A 20,373-nucleotide genomic window follows, 5' to 3' on the forward strand; every position below is an offset into this window, starting at 1 on the left:
GTTATTCTTACCTATTGTGCTCTTCACCCAGTTGATGAGGAATTGTTGAAGGCAGTCTTTCAGGTCCTCCACGTGTTCGTTTTCAATTCAGGTGAGACGGCTAGACTGGATTGTTAAATGAAGACTGGAGCCAAGTTGTGTTCATGCCTGTATTATACAAACTTTACTCAAAACTGAATTAGGTACATAGATTAAGTGAAGCCTACGGAAAAATAAAAATTGCCAGCAATGTATTTCCATACAAAAAATACTCAAACAAAAGCATCTCTCCTGTTAATTTAAAACTATATAATTTAACACATAAGGGCCTGAGCCTTGGTGTGTGTATGTGTGTGTTTTTTGGCCATTTAAAAAATATACATTTAAAAATACTGCAAACATAAACTCTGAGGTTAACTGCTGTTTTTTTCCCCCAATTTGGGTGTGTTCCAAGTCCCCTCAGCAATTATGTTTTCACAAATATTCACTCCAAATACTATGTGGAAATACAAATGAACTTGAATGAACACAAAAAACAATTGATGAAAATAAAGTACACAGAAGACAAGAAAACAAAATGATCATTATTTTGAACATGCTTTTTATTCAAGCTTCACTCAAACATCTCATCTCCCACACTCTTACTGCATGTTGTCTTATGTTAGCATTGCAGCCAACAGAAATAAGACCAATGAGTTGAGTGGGATTTTCTATTTCGATTGTTCCGTCAGCTCATTGGTCAAAAAGCAGGATAGGCAGGGGAATGTGTTTCCCTGCATATTCTCGTAAATCACGATACCAGTATTCGTTCGTTTTACAAATAAGACACTTTTTAGTTTCATGATGATTCCTCAGAGTGGCTTCTTATGTGCAACACTAAATATCGCTTCTCAGTGAATCTTATACCACACAGTGTGCAGGAAAAAGGCTTTTCTCCAGTGTGTATTCTTGTATGCATTTTTAACCGATCCTTCCGAGCAAAGCTTTTCTCACAAAAGGAGCTGGAGAAAGGCTTCTCTCCAATGTGTGTACGCTCATGCTTGACTAAATCAGTCTTCTGATGGAATCTTTTACCACAAAATGGGCAGGGAAAAGGCTTCTCTCCAGTGTGCGTGCTTATGTATTTCTTTAAATTTTGCTTCTGGGTGAATCGTTGACCACGAGATGTGGAGACAAAAGGCCTTTCTCCAATGTGGTTGTTTGTGTGTTGAAAATTTCCCTTCTCAGTGAATCTTTTACCACAATGCATGGAGACAAGAGGCTTGTCTCCAGTGTGTGTACTCTGATGCTTTTTTAAATAAGTCTTCTGAGAAAATCTTTTATCGCAAAGTGTGCAGGTGAAAGAGTTCTCTTTAGTATGTGTGCGCTTATGTCCTTCTAAATTAATTTTCTGAGAAAAACTTTTATTGCAAAATGTGCAGGTGAAAGGCTTCTCTCCAGTGTGTGTGCATGTGTGTTTGTTCAATACTCCCTTCTCGCTGAATCGTTTACGACAACGTGTGCAGACAAAATGTTCAGCGTGTCTGGTCCACATATGTGGCGTCAACTGATATTTTTGACAAAAACATTTCTCACATTAGGAGCAGGCGAAAGGCTTCTCTCCAGTGTGTGTGTTTGCGTCTCTTTAAATTTCCCTTCTCAGCGAATCTTTTACCACAACAAGTGCAGACAAAAGGCTTTTCTCCAGTGTGTGCACGCTTATAATTTTGTAAATGAGACTTCCAAGAAAATCTTTGATCACAAAGCGAGCAGGGAAAGGGCTTCTCTCCAGTGTGTGTGCGCTTATGATTTTCTAAATGAGACTTCCAAGAAAATATTTGATCACAATGTGAGCAGGGAAAAGGTTTCCCAACCACATTTTCATTAATGACTTGTATAAGGATTTTGAAGCATTTTGGTCAAAGTCATTATCCTCCTCATCCGTGTCAAAGTCAGAAGAGTGTGACGTTACGTCGTCGCTGTCTGAAAGTGGAGCTAGTAAGAGGCCGTCCGGTTGCGATTGTCCTCCTCCTTTTGTTGTCACGTGCTGAAAGGAGCTGTCGCTTGAAGGTTTCGCTGCTCCACTCTCTTCGTTTGGACCTTCATTTTCATCACTCTTCACACTGGCAGTTATTGGAAACTGTGCGATTTCGTGTTCCTGTTCCTCTTCTTTAATAATGGTGGTCTCTGGCTCCGCCTCCTGTTTGACGTACTGCATCTCAGACTCCTGTTTGACGTGGAGGGGATTGGGCTTCTCAGGTTGAAGAAGATCTACAGTGGGACACTGGGTGAGAAAAAAAAAAATCACGTGATTTGCTCAAATCAAACCTTTACCTTTATTTTCATGTTGCACATTTTTTTACTGACACGACGCATTAGCTGTAGATACAGTACGTGTAAGAAAAAAATGGTGAAAAACACAGACAAGACTGAAAAAGTAGCTTCTGCTCCTGCACTCCTCTTGAAAAGAAACTGCTGTATTTTAAGCCAAAACAACTGTTGTGTTTGATAGAACAGTATGTCTATATGCTGCCATAGCAGATTCATGGTGTATTAAGCCCCCGAACTATTTTTAATTTGTCCGTTTTACCCTGAAAACCCCCGTTTACAGACGTCACGCAACCGCTTTTGTTTCAAACCAGCCATAAAACAGAGGTAATTAATTATATTTTTTATTCAAAATGTCTTTCATTTTTAGCTTAGAATCATTAATTGATGTCTAATATTTCGATTGGAAAAAAAAAAAAAACGACTTAAAAAAATTATTCACTCGCATATTTTAAACTTTTAAACACATTACGTCACAATGAATAAATGGTGTCTGTAAAAAAGTAACGGATACTTACCTCATAACTATCGCTTCATTGTATTGTTTTGGTTTCTGTCACATTTTTTCCGATATGTTAGATCAGGGCCGGCCCGCCTCCACATTTGGTCCGGCCCCCTGAACAATACCAGAGAGCATTTTGATTTTTTTTTTCCCCAATAGTGTTATTTATTTCCTGGCTTTTTTCATCTGTGAAGAACCCAGAGAGGGTTATTTGGTTATTATCTAATTAATTAATAGTGTTATTATCATTTATAATATTATATTATAATTTTAATTTACTTTTGTTCCGTGAAGTATCCAGAAAGGGTTTTTTGATTGTGGCTTTCTGAAAAACAATAAATGTTTACATTTAGGTACTCCTGCAATCGTCACACTTTTTCTGTTACAAACTGACCCTGGCCCCTCATCAGAGAAGGGAAAAGTTATGTGGCCCTCACAGGAAAAAGTTTGGGGACCCCTGTGTTAGATGACAATCGATCCAAACTAAGTAAAATTGGGAAAAAAACATTTAAAAAGGTAAATATATGAAAAAGAAAGTCTCGACCACTCCTTGATGTCTGCGATTTCTGCAATCTCGACCCTTGTTATCGGACCATGTTTCACCCATAAAATCCCCCAAAAATCCAGCTGTGGCTGTTCCAAGCTGTGTCTTGACACTCGGTGATACATGCTACATGGGAGTTTTTGGACCGAAAAAAGGTAAGTACGCGATAACATCTTGTTAAGGTCATGGCGTTTGTACAGTAATTCTGCTCTTGTGTGCTCTCACCACCAGATAGGGTTTTGCTGTTAAAAAAAAGGTTTTTTTTTTCGAAAATGACCTCTTGTTCAAAAAATTTCTCCCCCTAGAAAATGGAGATTTCAAGCTTTCCAATGACGTATCACACATGCATATCGGACAATTTTGAAAGTTGGCCAAATTGGGGGTCTCAGAGCGGAACTTCAAGTCACCTGAGTGTTTTCCGCCATAAATATTACGTCACATTCTTAATGATGAAGATAATTGATCACTTATTAGCTGCCATTAAAAGCCAGATGTCCAAATCATTTTGACCGGGAGGAATGAACGTCTACTCTAGCGGCACTGAAAGATGAGCATTCACAGCCAGTATTTTGTGGGCATTTATTTACTTCCTATTCATTTGGGGACTGTGATATAGTGGATATTTTTGTGCTAGTTGTAATGCGGGAGTTCGCCAGTAGATGGCTTATATTATGCAGAGTGAAATGGAATATATCTTGAAGATCGCGCAAACATTGACTTTTTTTTTTTTTTTTTTTTAAATCATAAGGAAATAAATAAGTAGCCTAACATAAATGAATAGAAGTCTAAAGTGCTCATTGACAGCTAAGATGTTCTGAACCTTCCCATCAGACCAAATGAAACTAAATATGATAAACCTCCTCAACTCTTTCCTTGCTTTTAAAGATTTGATCCATTTTGTTGCATTGCCCTTTTGTCGCATCAATTCAACAACCGTTTTTTTTTTTTTTTTTTTGCTATTCCAGAAAACATCCACATCTGAACCAATAAGAGCTAACTATCTCCGCTGATCACATGTCAGTATGTCAGCTAATTGAACGAATAAATGAGTCCAGCCGTTTTGCTTTGCTGCGTGCATTCACACATAGACATGACTCATCATTGTCAGACTCAGGCTACGTATACACTGGGACGGATAATGTCCTTAAACGTGTAATTAGTTGGACTATACGGCATGTCGGCCACACTAGTATGCCTATTATACGGATTAGCTGTTAGACGGATAACGTAGGCGGGTAATGTTACCCGCCGCCTACGCGCCGCCTAATATGGACTGCTGTCTCTGTACAACATTCGGAGATTCAGGAAGGGACGTCATGCCGTCGCTGTTTTTAGTTCAGTATGACACATGTAAACAATGGAAGCGGACGATCACAACGTGGCATTCCTGCTCTTTTCTTTTCCACACATTTTTCTTGAACCTTCAAACTACGTCTCAATAATATGATTCAATTCAGTCCCCATTTCGCTAATCTCCACCTCATCCCATCACGGATGAGGTGGAGATGAGCGTTTTTTACAGAGCTCGTTTCCCGAATTGTCTCACATCAGCCAGCTGCGGGGCTGGCCCCTCCCAACTCAATGCCGACCGAACATAAGTACTGTATATAAAAAAGCATATGGGAAAATTAAACCCCGAAAAGTGATCAGCGTGGTAACCCCAGTCAAAGAGGTGTGCGATCAGTTTCTTTTCCCAAGACATTTCTGCCTGTCAAAACTGTCGCTACTTCCAGTATCGCCACTTTTATGCACAAGCAGCCTGGTTGCAGCTTCCAGTAAATATACCCAGCACCACAACATATGCTTCTGTTATTTTCCAAGTGGTGAGAGCGCAACTGCACATCGATTGTAATATCCCAAGTAATGATGTCAGGCTTTCGTTGTTTTATAACGGTTTATTTCAATCACTGCTCGGCTCCTGCTTGTAAAAGCCGAGCTGACTCTCCCTTCCACTCTCGCTTCTGCATGATGCGTTCGATTGCGATTACGGAAAAAACAGTGATCACAAAATAATGACAGTCTAGAAGGTGTAGTAATTTCGAAATTTTCGGGCGAGGAATGAGTTTCCGGTTCAGAGGTAAACCGCGCGGGCGATGACGTAACACATGAGGCTTCTCCTTTTTACGCATGCGTAGTTTGCGCAAATGCAGGCGTACCTTGCAGAAGCAGGGGGGCCCTTAAATGCACCTTAAACGAAGAGTGGACAGGTATAAAAATAGTCGGCAAAATACCCTGGAGAAAATTATCTGTATTAGTGTAGACGTAGCCTCAGATAACTGCAGCAGCTGGGGAAACCTCCATACCGTCCGTGGAATAAAATCAAAAATATTGATGAAAACGGATTACGCTACACAAGCACTTTATTATGCCGCCTCATCGTGACATTTACGAATATAAACTTTGGATAAGTTTGTCGAAACAACAATGTCATTTCAAACGCGTAACTGCAAGGATGATCTGCGTTTTTTTTTTTCCTTTTAAAGTTTTTTAGCTCTTCATCAGTACTGTATTTCCAAACCCGGAAGTGTGACATAATTTCTGGAACGCAACTAAAGACTATCGAAAGCGAGCACAGCAGCGGCAACGAAACAAATGAAGGAATCAAACAGAATCGGTTGCTCAGTGTCTGTAAACGGGGGTCTCCAGGGTAAAACGGACAAATTAAAAATAGTCCGGGGGCATAATGCGCCATGAAACTGCTATAGCAGCATATGAACATATTGTTCTATCAAACACAACAGTTCCTTCGGCTTGCAATACAGCATTTTATTAAAAAAAGGAGTGCAAGAGCAGAAATTGCTTTTTCAGCCTTGTGTTTTCCGCCATATACTGTATCTTGGATAGTTGTGAAAAAGAACAGCACCTAAAAAATAATTTAGTTCTTGATGTCATTTCATTTCATGATGTATTTCAGTGTGTTTGCGCTTATGTCTTTCTAAATCACTCCTACGAGTAAATCTTTTCTCGCAAACTGTGCAGGCAAAAGGCTTCTCTCCAGTGTGGTTTCTTGTGTGACTGTTTAAACCTGCCTTTGTGGAGTATTTTTGATCACAAAGTGTGCAGGCAAAAGGCTTCTCTCCAGTGTGGCTTCTTATGTGCATTACTAAATATGCCTTCCGACTGAATCGTTTACCACAACACGTGCATACAAAAAGCTTCTCTCCGGTGTGTGTTCTTGTGTGACGGTTTAATGTTGCCTTCCAGAAGAATTTTTTATCACAAAGTGTGCAGGTAAAAGGCTTCTCTCCAGTGTGGCTTCTTGTGTGCGATACTAAATGTGCCTTCTGAGTGAACCCTTTACCACAACACGTGCACACAAAAGGCTTCTCTCCAGTGTGTGTTCTTGTGTGAATGTTTAAGTTTTCCTTCCTGAAGAATTTTTTATCACAAAGTGTGCAGGCAAAAGGTTTCTCTCCAGTGTGGTTTCTTGTGTGCAATACTAATTGTCCCTTCTGAGAGAATTGTTTACCACAACATGTGCAGACAAAAGGCTTCTCTTTAGTGTGTATGCTTGAGTGTCTGTTCAAATCTCCCTTCTTAATGAATCTTTTACCACAACATGTGCAGACAAAAGGCTTCTCTTTAGTGTGTATGCTTGTGTGTCTGTTTAAATCTCCCTTCTTAATGAATCTTTTACCACAAACTGTGCAGGCAAAAGGCCTCTCTCCAGTGCAGGCAAAAGGCCTCTCTCCAGTGTGTTTTTTTGTGTGAAGGTTTAAACCTTTCTTTGTGAAGTATTTTTTATCACAAAGTGTGCAGGCAAAAGGCTTCTCTCCAGTGTGTGTACGCATGTGTACTGCTAAATTTCGTTCCCATGAAAATATTTTATCACAAAGTGAGCAGGGAAAAGATTTCCCAACCGCACATTCTTTTGAGTATCTTTTAAATGAGGACTTGTCTAAGGGGTTTGAAGCATTTTGGTCAAAGTCATCCTCCTCCTCATCAGTATTAAAGTCAGAGGAATGTGACGTTACATCGTCGCTGTCCGAAAGCGGAGCAAAGAGGCAGTCCGGTTGCGATCGTCCCTCTCCTTTTGTTGTCACGTGCTGAAGTGAGCAGTCGCTCAAACGGTTCGCTGCTCCGCTCTCTTCGCTTGGTCCTTCGTTTTCTTCGCTCTTCACACTGACACCAATTGGAAACTTGAGGATTTCGACTTCCTGTTTTTCTTCTTTAATGTCAGGGGTCTCTGGCTCCGCTTCCTGTTTGATCCATGGTATGTCGTACTCCTCCTCCTGTTTAACGTGGAGGGGGTCGTGCTTCTCAGGGTGAAGATCTTCTACAGTGACGTCTGCGGGACTCTGGGTGAGGGGGAAAAAAAAAAAAAAAAACACGTGATTTGCTGATGTCAGATGTTAATAGAGAAAAACTGGTAGTCCCTGGGTTACGATGTACCCGATACTCCTTTCCCACTGGCCAAAAAACCCGTGTCAACCCGCTAACAATCGGCTTTTGGTGGCAGAGGGAAAGGTGCAGCGACCCGCCTCGACCCGTGTCAATCAACCCGCCAAGCGACCCGCGTTAAAATCACCTCGGCTCTGATCGTCATGCAGTGTGGAAGCAAAACCCCGGGTGAACAGTCAACACCCTAATCTACGTGGTGACATAGGCTCTTACGTAAGGAGTCATAACAACGTGCCAGTTGCCTCCCATTTAACACGCCCCACAACCGTAGTTACGTCGATGCTCATAACAAAGCTAATAGAAGAAGAGGGAGCCAGTAGCACACCACATTGGACAACATGTCCCAGCATTGGAAAGATGATAAGACCTGCCAGCTCCTTTCCATCCATGGAAAAGAGGAGATTCAGCGACAGATGTCTGGGACCGTGTGAGACACAGCAATTTATAAAAATATTGCTGGCAAATTAAAAGCTCGAGGCTACGACCGGACGCCAAGGCAGATCAAACAACAAACCATAATTCACCTCGCCTACGTTCCCTCAGCAGAAGTAGAGTGTTGAGCCTTTGCTGCATTTCGACCATTTTGAGGGCGGTAAAAACATGAAAACAGAGAACACAAACGGAAAGGAGGCTTCCATGTTGCTCTGCATTGTTTACTTCCTTGAACTGAATGAATTCGGTCGCACTTGTCGACGCGCATCTTAGCGTGGTGATGTCACGTAACCTTACGCATGGCTGAGGAGGGGTGGGGGGTTAGACGGGTGGAAAAAAAAAACGCGGCTTTTTTTGTCAATGGGAAAGGTGCCAAATGCCAATTGCTAGTGGGTTGCATGGGCTTGGAAAAAACGCGCGTTGACCCACTAGTTTCAGTGGGAAAGGGGCATGACTGATGTGATTTCAACTTTACGACGATGGAGTCTCCTATCATTTTTTTTATCAAGTTGACTTTTGTTTTGTGATGCATGCTTTTATTTTGCCGTAGGAAACGTAGGGCAGGTAGTACTTCCGCACGCGAGACTTGCAAGTCAGAGCGCATTTACACACAAAGAACTATTTGCTCACGCTAAGTTTTGCGCATGACATACACAAGGAGGAGCCATTTGTTCCCACGAAGAAGCCGAGTGTGAGAGAGGAAAGAGCCTGCGCGCACATTTTTACTTTCGAAGCATCCACAAGCAACACCTTTTTTACTGTTTCTAGTGCGTTTTCAATTGTGGTCAAATACTTGGGGCGAGTTGGTGTGATTATTTTTGATTATGTGTGGCTGCTAAATGATGCACGCTAATTGTTTGTATTCATTGTTATTGCTATGTCAGCAGCGAGTTATCGACAAAAATTTGAATTGCTGTTACTGACGATGAAACCGATTTAATTTCATTTTTATTTTAGTTTCATTCTGCAAATGTTGATGTCATGAGAAGCTAAATAAAGTCGGGAAACCACACGGACTTATCTTCAACATGAAGACATTACAATAGTCTGTATTATGTAATCAGAGTGGAAAATAAGTATTTAGTCACCTATAAACAAGAAAGATTTCTGACTTCTAACAAAGTCTAACGAGGCTCCACTCATTACCTGTATTAATGGCACCTGTTTTAACTCATTATCGGTATTAAAGACACCTGTCCACAACTTCAGTCAGTCACACTCCAAACTCCACTATGGCCAAGACCAAAGAGCAGTCGAAGGACATCAGAGACACAATTGTAGACCTGCACCAGGCTGGGACGACTGAATCTGCAATAGGTAAAACGTTTGGTGTAAAGAAATCAACTGTGGGACCGATTATTAGAAAATAAAAGACATACAAGACCACTGATAATCTCTGCAGCCGATGCGAGCACCCCCCCCCCACAACAGCAGGAAGCCACGTCTCCCTCTTTTCCGCACCTCCCTTACTCCCTTAAGTCGCGTGCTATGTTTATAACCCAATTCATTAAAGTATGTTATTAAAACTCAGAAAGCTCTGTGTATTTCTTCATAAATATCTCATGTTATTATGTGGGCACACGCGGCTTATAAACAGGAGAGGCTTATGTATGTACAAAATGTTTTTTCCTTTAAAAATGTACTGGGTCAGGCTTGTAATCAGGGGCGCTCAATAGTCTGAAAATTACGGTAACTAGCCTGGATCATTTCACACGGCAGCAGGGTTGTCGATTGTCTTTGCCGATCGGCAACCCGCCCGACGGTGAGCAAGTTAGAGCTCGTCGTTCCCCTGCTGAGGGCGGAGGGCTCGTTTGCGTGGAAGCAGCTGGACAATGACCGCCGGAGGAGCGCGTAGCTGACACATGGTCAAAATAATAAAAAATAATGCTTTACTACACGGCGAAGACGTAAAACTGATAAATTAAAAATAGTCCGGGGGCATAAATGCGTCATGAAACTGCTATAGCAGCAAATAAACATATTGTTCTATCAAACACAACAGTTCTTTTGGCTTACAATACAGCATTTTATTAAAGAGGGGTGCAAGAGCAGAAATAGCTTTTTCAGCCTTGTGTCTTCCGCCATATACTGTATCTTGGATAGTTGTGAAAAAGAATTTCGTTCTTCATGTCATTTCATATCATTATGTATTTCAGTGTGTTTGCGCTTATGTCTTTCTAAATCACTCCTACGATTAAATCTTTTCGCGCAAACTGTGCAGGCAAAAGGCTTCTCTCCAGTGTGGTTTCGTGTGTGAATGTTTAAACCTGCCTTTGTGGAGTATTTTTTATCACAAAGTGTGCAGGCAAAAGGCTTCTCTCCAGTGTGGCTTCTTGTGTGCATTACTAAATATGCCTTCCGAGTGAATCGTTTACCACAACACGTGCACACAAAAAGCTTCTCTCCAGTGTGTGTTCTTGAGTGACGGTTTAATGTTGCCTTCCAGAAGAATTTTTTATCACAAAGTGTGCAGGTAAAAGGCTTCTCTCCAGTGTGGCTTCTTGTGTGCAATACTAAATATGCCTTCTGAGTGAACCGTTTACCACAACACGTGCACACAAAAGGCTTCTCTCCAGTGTGTGTTCTTGTGTGAATGTTTAAGTTTTCCTTCCTGAAGAATTTTTTATCACAAAGTGTGCAGGCAAAAGCCTTCTCTCCAGTGTGGCTTCTTGTGTGCAATACTAATTGTCCCTTCTGAGAGAATCGTTTACCACAACATGTGCAGACAAAAGGCTTCTCTTTAGTGTGTATGAATATGTGTCTGTTTAAATCTCCCTTCTTGATGAATCTTTTACCACAAACTGTGCAGGCAAAAGGCCTCTCTCCAGTGTGTTTTTTTGTGTGAAGGTTTAAACCTTTCTTTGTGAAGTATTTTTTATCACAAAGTGTGCAGGCGTAAGGCTTCTCTTCAGTGTGTGTTCTTGTGTGTTTGTTTAAACCTCCCTTCTCGATGAATCTTCTACCACAACATGTGCAGACAAAAGGCTTCTCCTCAGTGTGTGTTCTGGTGTGATTGTTTAAATCTCTCTTCCAACGGAATCTTTTACCACAAAGTGTGCAGGCAAAAGGCTTCTCTCCAGTGTGTGTACGCATGTGTACTTTTAAATTTCATTTCCATGAAAATGTTTTATCACAAAGTGAGCAGTGAAAAGATTTCCCAACCGCACATTCTTTTGAGTATCTTTTAAATGAGGACTTGTCTAAGGGGTTTGAAGCATTTTGGTCAAAGTCATCCTCCTCCTCATCAGTATTAAAGTCAGAGGAATGTGACGTTACATCGTCGCTGTCCGAAAGCGGAGCAAAGAGGCCGTCCGGTTGCGATCGTCCCTCTCCTTTTGTTGTCACGTGCTGAAGTGAGCTGTCGCTCAAAGGGTTCGCTCCTCCGCTCTCTTCGCTTGGTCCTTCGTTTTCTTCGCTCTTCACATTGACACCCATTGGAAACTTGAGGATTTCAACTTCCTGTTTTTCTTCTTTAATGTCAGGGGTCTCTGGCTCAGCCTCCTGTTTGATCCATGGTATGTCGTACTCCTCCTCCTGTTTAACGTGGAGGGGGTCGTGCTTCTCGGGGTGAAGATCTTCTACAGTGACGTCTGCGGGACTCTGGGGGGGGGGGAAGAAAAAGAAATCATGTGATTTGCTGGTGTCAGATGTATATAGAGAAAAACTGGTAGTCCCTGGGTTACGATGTACCCGATACCCCTTTCCCACTGGCCAAAAAACCCGTGTCAACCCGCTAACAATCGGCTTTTGGTGGCAGAGGGAAAGGTGCAGCGACCCGCCTCGACCCGTGTCAATCAACCCGCCAAGCGACCCGCGTTAAAATCACCTCGGCTCTGATCGTCATGCAGTGTGGAAGCAAAACCCCGGGTGAACAGTCAACACCCTAATCTACGTGGTGACATAGGCTCTTACGTAAGGAGTCATAACAACGTGCCAGTTGCCTCCCATTTAACACGCCCCACAACCGTAGTTATGTCGATGCTCATAACAAAGCTAGTAGAAGAAGAAGGAGCCAGTAGCGCACCACACTGAACAACATGTCCCAGCATTGGAAAGATGACAATACCTGCCAGCTCCTTTCCATCCGTGGAGAAGAGGAGATTCAGCGACAGATGTCTGGGACCGTGCGAGACACAGCAATTTATAAAAATATTGCTGGCAAATTAAAAGCTCGAGGCTACGACCGGACGCCAAGGCAGATCAAACAACAAACCATAATTCACCTCGCCTACGTTCCCTCAGCACAAGCAGAGTGTTGATCCTTTGCTGCATTTCGACCATTTTGAGGGCGGTAAAAACATGAAAACAGAGAACACAAACGGAAAGGAGGCTTCCATGTTGCTCTGCATTGTTTACTTCCTTGAACTGAATGAATTCGGTCACACTTGTCGACGCGCATCTTAGCGTGGTGATGTCACGTAACCTTACGCATGGCTGAGGAGGGGTGGGGGGTTAGACAGGTGGAAAAAAAAAAAGGCGGGTTTTTTTTGTCAATGGGAAAGGTGCCAAATGCCAATTGCTAGTGGGTTGCATCGGCTTGGAAAAAACGCACGTTGTCCCAAGAGTTTCAGTGGGAAAGGGGCATGACTGATTTGATTTCAACTTTACGACGATGGAGTCTCCTGTCATTTTTTTATCATGTTGACTTTTGTTTTGTGATGCATGCTTTTATTTTGGCGTAGGAAACGTAGGGCAGGTACTACTTCCGCACGCGAGACTTGCAAGTCAGAGCGCATTTACACACAAAGAACTATTTGCTCACGCTAAGATTTGCGCATGACATACACAAGGAGGAGCCATTTGTTCCCACGAAGAAGCCGAGTGTGAGAGAGCAAAGAGCCTGCGCGCACATTTTTACTTTCGAAGCATCCACAGGCAACACCTTTTTTACCTTTTGGGTCAGGCTTGTAATCAGGGGCGCTCAATAGTCCGAAAATTACGGTAACTAGCCTGGATCATTTCACATGGCAGCAGGGTTGTCGATTGCGACGGCGAGCAATTTAGAGCTCGTCGTTCCCTGCTGAGGGCGGAGGGCTCGTTTGCGAGGAAGCAGCTGGACAGTGACCGCCGGAGGAGCGCGTAGCTGACACATAGTCAAAATAATAAAAAATAATGCTTTACTACACGGCGAAGACGTAAACAGCGAGAGAGTCATAGGAGAGTGGCTGCAGTTGTTGTGCAGCTAACATGGCAGATTGTGTCTGAGGAGAGCTTTTCTACATGCCCATCCATGATCAAACATAAGTAAATAGTCCTTTATTTAAAGAAAGTTTATAGTGTTCACTTTGTAATTGTGGTATTCGCGGCCATTTTTAATATAGGTTGCAATTTCTGATCGGGTGGAAAATTTGACAGAACACCGTGCACACGAAGAGGGCAATAAGCTGAGTATAGTGCTCTCCCGGTGGAGGGATGTGCGACAAGCCGCCGGTCGTCGGCCGAGTGGACAAAAAGCATTTCAGCCACTTCCATATTAATGCTGCATTCCAGAAAAGTGGGAAGTCGGAGTTTTCCGACCTCCAACGAGGAAAATATCATTGGAACACCACTCGAACTGGGAGGTTCAAGTCGCGAAGTCAGAGAAAAAATATCTATCCCGACTTCCAAGTTGTTTCAATCTGACATCACTGGACAAAATGGCGCTCAAGAAAACGTATTAAATGATAACACAATAATGAAGTTTAATCAAGTTTATTTGAGACGCCATGTATTTTTTTCGCATACAGTGAATTATCTTTGCTGTGCTATGTTTTTATATTGACTTTCAGCAAAGGATGTAACTTAAAAAAGGCAGTTTACAGTGTGGGCTGTAATGTAGCCGTCGTTTTTCCGCTACTATTTGATCGCTTATAGGAAGGCAGGTTCGCTGGAAGTCAAAATGTCTTTGGATGGCCAAAATAAACACCTCTTTGCGGTCAGCCATCTTTGTTGTTTACATTTGCTTGGAACGCTTTGAGGTCGCAACTGGTATCATCCGAGTGGGATAAGTCCGACTTCCCACCTTCCTCGAATGCAGCATAAAATGATCCCAGTATTTGACATAATACAAAACATGATGTTTACTCACTTCCTCGTAAGTCCCATGGTCCCACAGTAGTAGGGCTTGTTTTGGCCAATATCCGCCGGTGAATGGGAACCTGTTGAAACCCCAAAAAGGCTCACACGCCTCTCTCTGGTGCACAACATTATTCTGCAGCCGTTTGGCTGGCATGATGCGAAAAATGGATCTGCAAAATCAGCTGAATCCGCAGTCCATCTGCATGCTATAGAGCAATGCTGTATTGTGAGACGCTGACCCGAGTGACGTCACATTTGCATTCGTCCTAAACCAGAAACTGGAGCCGGAAGTGACATTTTCATGCCGCGGGATTCGAAAACTGAATACATAAAATGATCGCCTCCACACACATTCAAGCGATCCATTTCATTCACGAGCATAAAACACCGCATGAACTATGAAATAAACATGCTTTTTGGTGTCATACGCACTTTTAAGAACTTTCAAGAGCAATTTTCAAATACACTTCATTCTCATACGGCAAAAATATTTCCAGAGGTCACATGTGCCACCCCCTGCATCACTCTACGACACCCTGGAAGGAGTGGGGGTGCGCGCCCCACTATTTGAGAAGTACTTCCCTACAGTAACAATCAAATCAAACCAAGTCTGATATTGCATAGGGGTGTAACAGTACATGTATTTGTATTGAACCGTTTCGGTCCAGGGTGCTCGGTTCAGAACGGAAGCGTACCGAACGAGTTTCTGACGTAATGTAAAGTGTTGTCAAATTTAGCGCGTTAACGGGTGGTAATTGCTTTTTGGAATTAACCCTTTAACACCTAAGCCTATTTTGGCTGAATTTGCATGCATTTGATGTTGCCTTTATATTTCAAAGAAAAAAAATGTTCACAATGGCCAAGTTGGGTCTCTTTTTTCAGGACACCTTGAACTTCATGTCCAAACTGTTGTTTTTTTCACTGACCAATTATAATCCACATTTTGGACCCAAAAAGCCAAAAAAATTCCAAAATATTTTTTCAAAATTTGTAATGTTGGTGTCCCATAGACTACCAAACATGCTCGACCAACCGTTTTGAAGCTTGATAATATTTATTCAACTTGTTAGTATAAACATTCAATAGAAAAAAATAAGATTGAATAGCTTTATGTTTGACTATTCAACGCAAACAGCAGGTATGGTCATAGGCGTTTTTGGCTTTTACACATACTATGGTCAAAACAGGTTATATACAGTGCAAAATAGTGAGAAAAAAAATTATATCTAACACAAAAAGGGTTTGGAGGATATCTCTTTGTGAAGTTAGATATTATACCCATCACCTTATCTAAAGTATACGTACATGCAATCAAGCTTCTCGAACACACATCTATATAAAAATTGAAAAGATTCATAGTGAAGAAAAAAAAATATACAACATTGAAAAAAAAGTATTTTCAAAAATATTGACAAGTAGTTCAGTTCAATTCAATTTTTTCAGGCATGTGACCGGATAGTTTTCTTTTTTTTTTTTTTTGCGCACTCAATAAAGTTTGTTTTTGAACAGGTCACTGAGCTGCGTCACATATAACGTCACACAGCCTGCTCTTGTGCCGTTTGAGCGCTGCTGTCACTTCTACTCGCAGAGACGCCGACTAATCCAAGGAAAACAATGACAAATAAAGCTCATCCTATTCCTTGAGTTGATGAAAAATTGCATTAGCTGGCGCTAAATTTAGTTTTCGATTCATTCTGCACGTTTCAAAGTCGCTCGCGTAATCCAACCGGTGTTCATGCCTCCTTTTCCTTAGTTGGCGCCTAGCTCGGCAATTTATTAAAAATGTTCACATTCGGTTCGTCCTTCTAGACGTCACAACGGATCTTGGGATATGTAGTCTATTGTGCTACTTTCAGTTTTGAAAAAGGACAAGAAATGATGGAAATGAGATAGATACATGGTACATGCAGCGTTTTAATGCATATTTATGAGTGCAATAAAACTATAAAACTCAAATGACACTATCTCCCGTTTTTCTTGGTCGATTGACTTCAAATAAAAACTGGTGTGGACATCAACTTCCGCACTTTCAAATGAGACCAACCAGCGGTACGTGGGTGACGTAATTACAGCGTGATGAAGCTTCCAAGACGACATGCGTAAACGCGTCGCTGCCGACACGTTCGGTGTTAAAGGTTTAATCACATTAAAATATTTGACGCATTTAGCGCAAGTGCAGAATTCCCGCTCATGCATCCCACAATCCCACTGTTACGTCCCACGGACTGCTCGCTAAGGGCGTAACATAAAACGAGCCACACAAATAAGTTGCAAGTGGACACAAATTTATTCACCCAAGTCGAACTCGCAATTAACAAAATGCAGAAGAAGCTGGCTTCAGCGTAAGCCCAGGCCAAAACAACAAACAAAATGAAACCACACCTAAACCCCACCCGCTAAGTAAACCCTCATCGTAAAAAGGAAATGACAAAAAGACAGCTTCTTATACTAAACAAAACAGAAGAAAACGACTTGAACGAACACGGCAGTTTATGCCTACTGCTGCGGTGCTCTTATTCACAGTAGTGAACAAAAACGATCCAATAACGAATGAACACAAAAGACCTCACCAAAAAAGCGGGAGTGTAACAAAGTAGCCATCAAATGCACAGGTGGATGAATGGTGAGCTGGCGAAGAGAGGAGGTACGCAGCACGTATGCTGCAAATGCGAACTCTCAGTGTGTTGACAGTAGGCATGTGCCGGTTACCGGTTTCACGGTTTACCGTGGTGTGAAAACGTCGCGGTTTCAAAACCACTAAAATTTTCCGTCAGACCGTAGGACGGTATTCGCTATTTTTCTTGTGTCAAAAATGCAGCCAGAAGCGGCTTGGCGCAGCAGCGCTCACCCCCTCCCGTTTGTTGCTGTGTGTGAGTGATGCTATCGGCTACACAGCCAGCTAACCCAAAAACAATTACTCCAAACATGAGGCGTACTGTTCTTCAATTTATTGAGCTCTCAAATCGTGGTAAGTTTAATATACAAAATGAATACATTTAAAATGTTGTACAATTAGATTTTTCCACGTGAGTAGCTTCCACAGATTAGCACCATGGAAAAAGTTCGACAAAAACAAAACACACATTGTCCTTTCAAATTCAATATACAAACAAAGTAAAAGCTTACAAAGATGAATGTTAGCCTAGGCTCAGCTGGGAGAGCAACTTCGTTGAGTGTTACAGCCGCAGAGTGAGAAAACAAGCTTGATTCGCTTGTATGAAGGGGTAAAAAGTGATAGCATCAAAGATTGCTAATTGCGAACAATGATCTTGCCCTAAGCATAAATCCACGTTCGCTGGATCAAGGTGAGGTCTCACTCCCAATGTGGTTTTTTTTTTTTTTTTAAAGAATGAAACCTTTCCACAACAATATTGACATTTTAACTAACTTATACATTTTTACCTAACTTATGAATTCCTTATGTTCTTTTTAACACAAAGGCATGACATCATGTAGACTAGAGTTGACACAGTGGCTGAAAATGGCGAAACTTCACTTAAGCTTTTCCACCCTAAAAAAAAAAAAAGTCATGCAGTATAAATTTTTAAAAATTTTATTCAGAATTGTTTTTACTTTATAGAAATTATTTTGTTCTTGCTGTAATCTTGTGCAACTTGAGCTGTGGTTGTGAGTATAGTCTATAAGTTATATTTATTTTAATTTTATTTCAAATATTTTTTTATTGATTATTTATTTTAACAATATATTCATGTTCCAATTTGCAACTATGGTCTGAAAAAAAAAATACTGTTCAATGGAAAAAAATTTTTTTTTTTTTTTTTAATAACCCATACATCTCAAAGTTTTTGGGAGCTATAATTGCAATACCGTGATACCGTGAAACCGCGGTATTTTTGCTCACGGTTATCGCACCGTCAAAATCTCATACCGGCACATGCCTAGTTGACAGTGGCTAGTTTTTGAAATTGGAACCCTTCCTCGGGTGGCCCATCAGCGGCGGCGACGTCGTCTTCCCGTCCGGCGTCAATCAGAGTACGTCAAGTTGGGAGGGGAGCAGCCAGCTGGCCGATGCGACGATCAGCTGACTGACAGTCTCAAAAAAGAAACGGTCAGGGCCGTCGCACCAATCAGAAGTGCAGTGACCAGCGTGGGTAACGGTTAAACGTAAACATGGAAGAAAATCGGGTTGGCCCTCTGGGTGGGTAATTCAAATAAAAAAAGAATAAAGATGGAACAACTCTCAGAAATGGTAAATAAGTTGGTTTGCCTCAGCGACTGGCTAGAGGATGAGTAGGGAAGAGGACCACATTTATGTGTACACTACACACACTTTGCACACATTATAAATAATACTGTTTTTGTTACTGTTCTAAGGCTCTGTTGTGTGTTTGTTTTTGCTGAGAAGAAGAAAATGTCTTCAGCAGAAATAATGTTAATGCTATCTTGTGGATTTATTGTTATAATCAACAAATACAGTACTTATGTACAGTATGTTGAATGTATATATCCGTCTTGTGTCTTATCTTTCCATTCCAAAAATAATTTACAGAAAAATATGGCATATTTTAGAGATGATCTGAATTGTGATTGATTACGATTAATTAATTTTTAAGCTGTGATTAACTCAATTAAGATTTTTAATCATTTGACAGCCCTAAACGTTACTTTTCGAGGCTGTGGTCATAAAGTTAATATGAGAAACTTGAAACCGTTCAGTGTTGCAACTGTTCAATTTTGCACATCAAATATTTTTGTAAAGTATAAGCCAATGTTATTTATTTTTATTTTTCCAAATATCTACATTTCAGAATATTGTATTTTCTATTTTTGAGCAAAATTTTAGCTTTGTATGTAATGTCCCTATTGTTGAAAGCACAGAAGTGTGTAACAAACAACTGGCACATATATATTTTGCATTTTGTTTTCTTACTGTACCGAAAATGAACCGAACCGTGACCTCAAAACCGAGGTACTTACCGAACCCAGATTTTTGTGTACCGTTACACCCCTATATTGCATAAAAATACAACAACTAATGTCATGATCTTACCTTGATTTTTTCCCCCAGATGTTCGTCGTGATCTGGATTTCCTCTCCTCATTTTCCACGTTCTACTCTTTGACTTGATGTTTTGGATTGCTTTGGCCTCCAGTCAGTAGTAATTTGTCGCATCTTAAAGACAAGACGAGAAGCGTGTCATACATTTAAAAGTAATTACTCTCATGATAACCGATCGACTTTTCCTGAAAACAAACTTTAGGAACAATAGGAAGTGGCGTTCAGCCAAAGCAATCGGAATGCGTTACCGTGTCTTAGCTAGCGAGCTAAGCTAAACTAAACTAAGTTAAGTAAGCCAGCGAAGCTTCAACATAAAGCCAACCGACTTCCACCATGCTTTAAAATGGGACTTTTTAGTCCACTAAATTCTTACTCCGGTACTTACCCAATGAAATTGCTTTGATGGAGGTCGTTCGGTTTGGAGAAGGGAACACGAAAGAACAGTAAGCCCCGGATGGGTACATAGAGGTTGCGTCAAGATAACCGGAAGTAGAAACGTTCAAGTGCTGAAACTTCAGCGTGATATGATCAAGCGTTTGGAAATTCCATCACGACTTCACATGATCACTGGAGTCACATGATCACTGGAGTAAAAAAAAAAAATCAATCAATATGATCAACATATACAATTTCTAGTCATCACTGTCAACAACTCAATTTGAAGGCTCAGAATTTCGTAAATGTATACATTGACTTCCGCTGCACTTCTTCCATCCAGGAACATCGCAATGAACTCATTTTTAAACATTGAATTAAATTTAGCTTTTTTTTCGTGCTAACCATTCCTAAAGTACGAAAAAAGAAGAAAGCAAGGCAAAACTACATCGAGGCGAAAAGAAGGAACGGCGAGGAGAGGTCGCTGTTGGCAAGACGCCTAGACTAGCAGGTTGTTTCACATGACTTTGATAATTGAAATATATATTATATATTTTTTTTAAATCATTGTTTTTTTTTTTCAATTTTATGCTATTAATGAATTGATAAATTGAATAATACAATGTTATTAAAAACGTAATTAACGAATTGAAAATACAAACGGATATGGCGAAAACACAAACTGAAAAAGCAGTTTCTGCTCTTGCCCTCCTCTTGAAAAGAAACTGCTGTATTTTAAGCCAAAACAACTGCTGTG

At 41.1% G+C, this 20,373-nt stretch overlaps 1 protein-coding gene across 6 annotated transcripts; it reads right to left on the reverse strand.

The window, feature by feature from the left end:
* Positions 1-339: 339 nt before the first annotated feature.
* LOC130925823 (gastrula zinc finger protein XlCGF7.1-like) lies at positions 340-19,777 on the reverse strand. Of its 6 annotated transcripts, none has more exons than XR_009065880.1 (4): positions 19,627-19,777; positions 19,234-19,355; positions 9,312-11,765; positions 6,083-7,630 (listed from the first exon to the last, which is right to left on the reverse strand). XR_009065880.1 is itself a non-coding variant. In XM_057851357.1 (4 exons), the coding sequence occupies exon 4, from the start codon at positions 11,256-11,258 to the stop codon at positions 10,296-10,298; it is 963 nt and encodes a 320-aa protein (XP_057707340.1). In that variant the 5' UTR covers positions 11,259-11,765; positions 14,233-14,302; positions 19,234-19,355; positions 19,627-19,777; the 3' UTR covers positions 7,642-10,295. The 6 variants fall into 6 exon arrangements, 5 of the variants coding, with proteins under 5 accessions (XP_057707342.1, XP_057707338.1, XP_057707340.1 ...); XM_057851357.1 differs by lacking the exon at positions 6,083-7,630 and adding an exon at positions 14,233-14,302 and having other exon boundaries at positions 7,642-11,765; XM_057851359.1 differs by lacking the exons at positions 6,083-7,630; positions 9,312-11,765 and adding an exon at positions 340-2,242.
* Between the last annotated feature and the right edge of the window lie 596 nt (positions 19,778-20,373).

This window comes from Corythoichthys intestinalis, chromosome 1 (assembly GCF_030265065.1).
Source record: "Corythoichthys intestinalis isolate RoL2023-P3 chromosome 1, ASM3026506v1, whole genome shotgun sequence".
Taxonomy (NCBI): domain Eukaryota; kingdom Metazoa; phylum Chordata; class Actinopteri; order Syngnathiformes; family Syngnathidae; genus Corythoichthys; species Corythoichthys intestinalis.

Bases quoted from the DNA above. Each gene is read 5' to 3' on its own strand.
- LOC130925823 (XM_057851355.1), bottom strand. From the start codon at position 19,284: ATGAGGAGAGGAAATCCAGATCACGACGAACATCTGGGGGAAAAAATC. The intron at 7,631-19,233 runs GTAAGATCATGA...CCCCTCACCCAG, and splicing joins ATCTGGGGGAAAAAATCAAG to AGTCCCGCAGACGTCACTGT.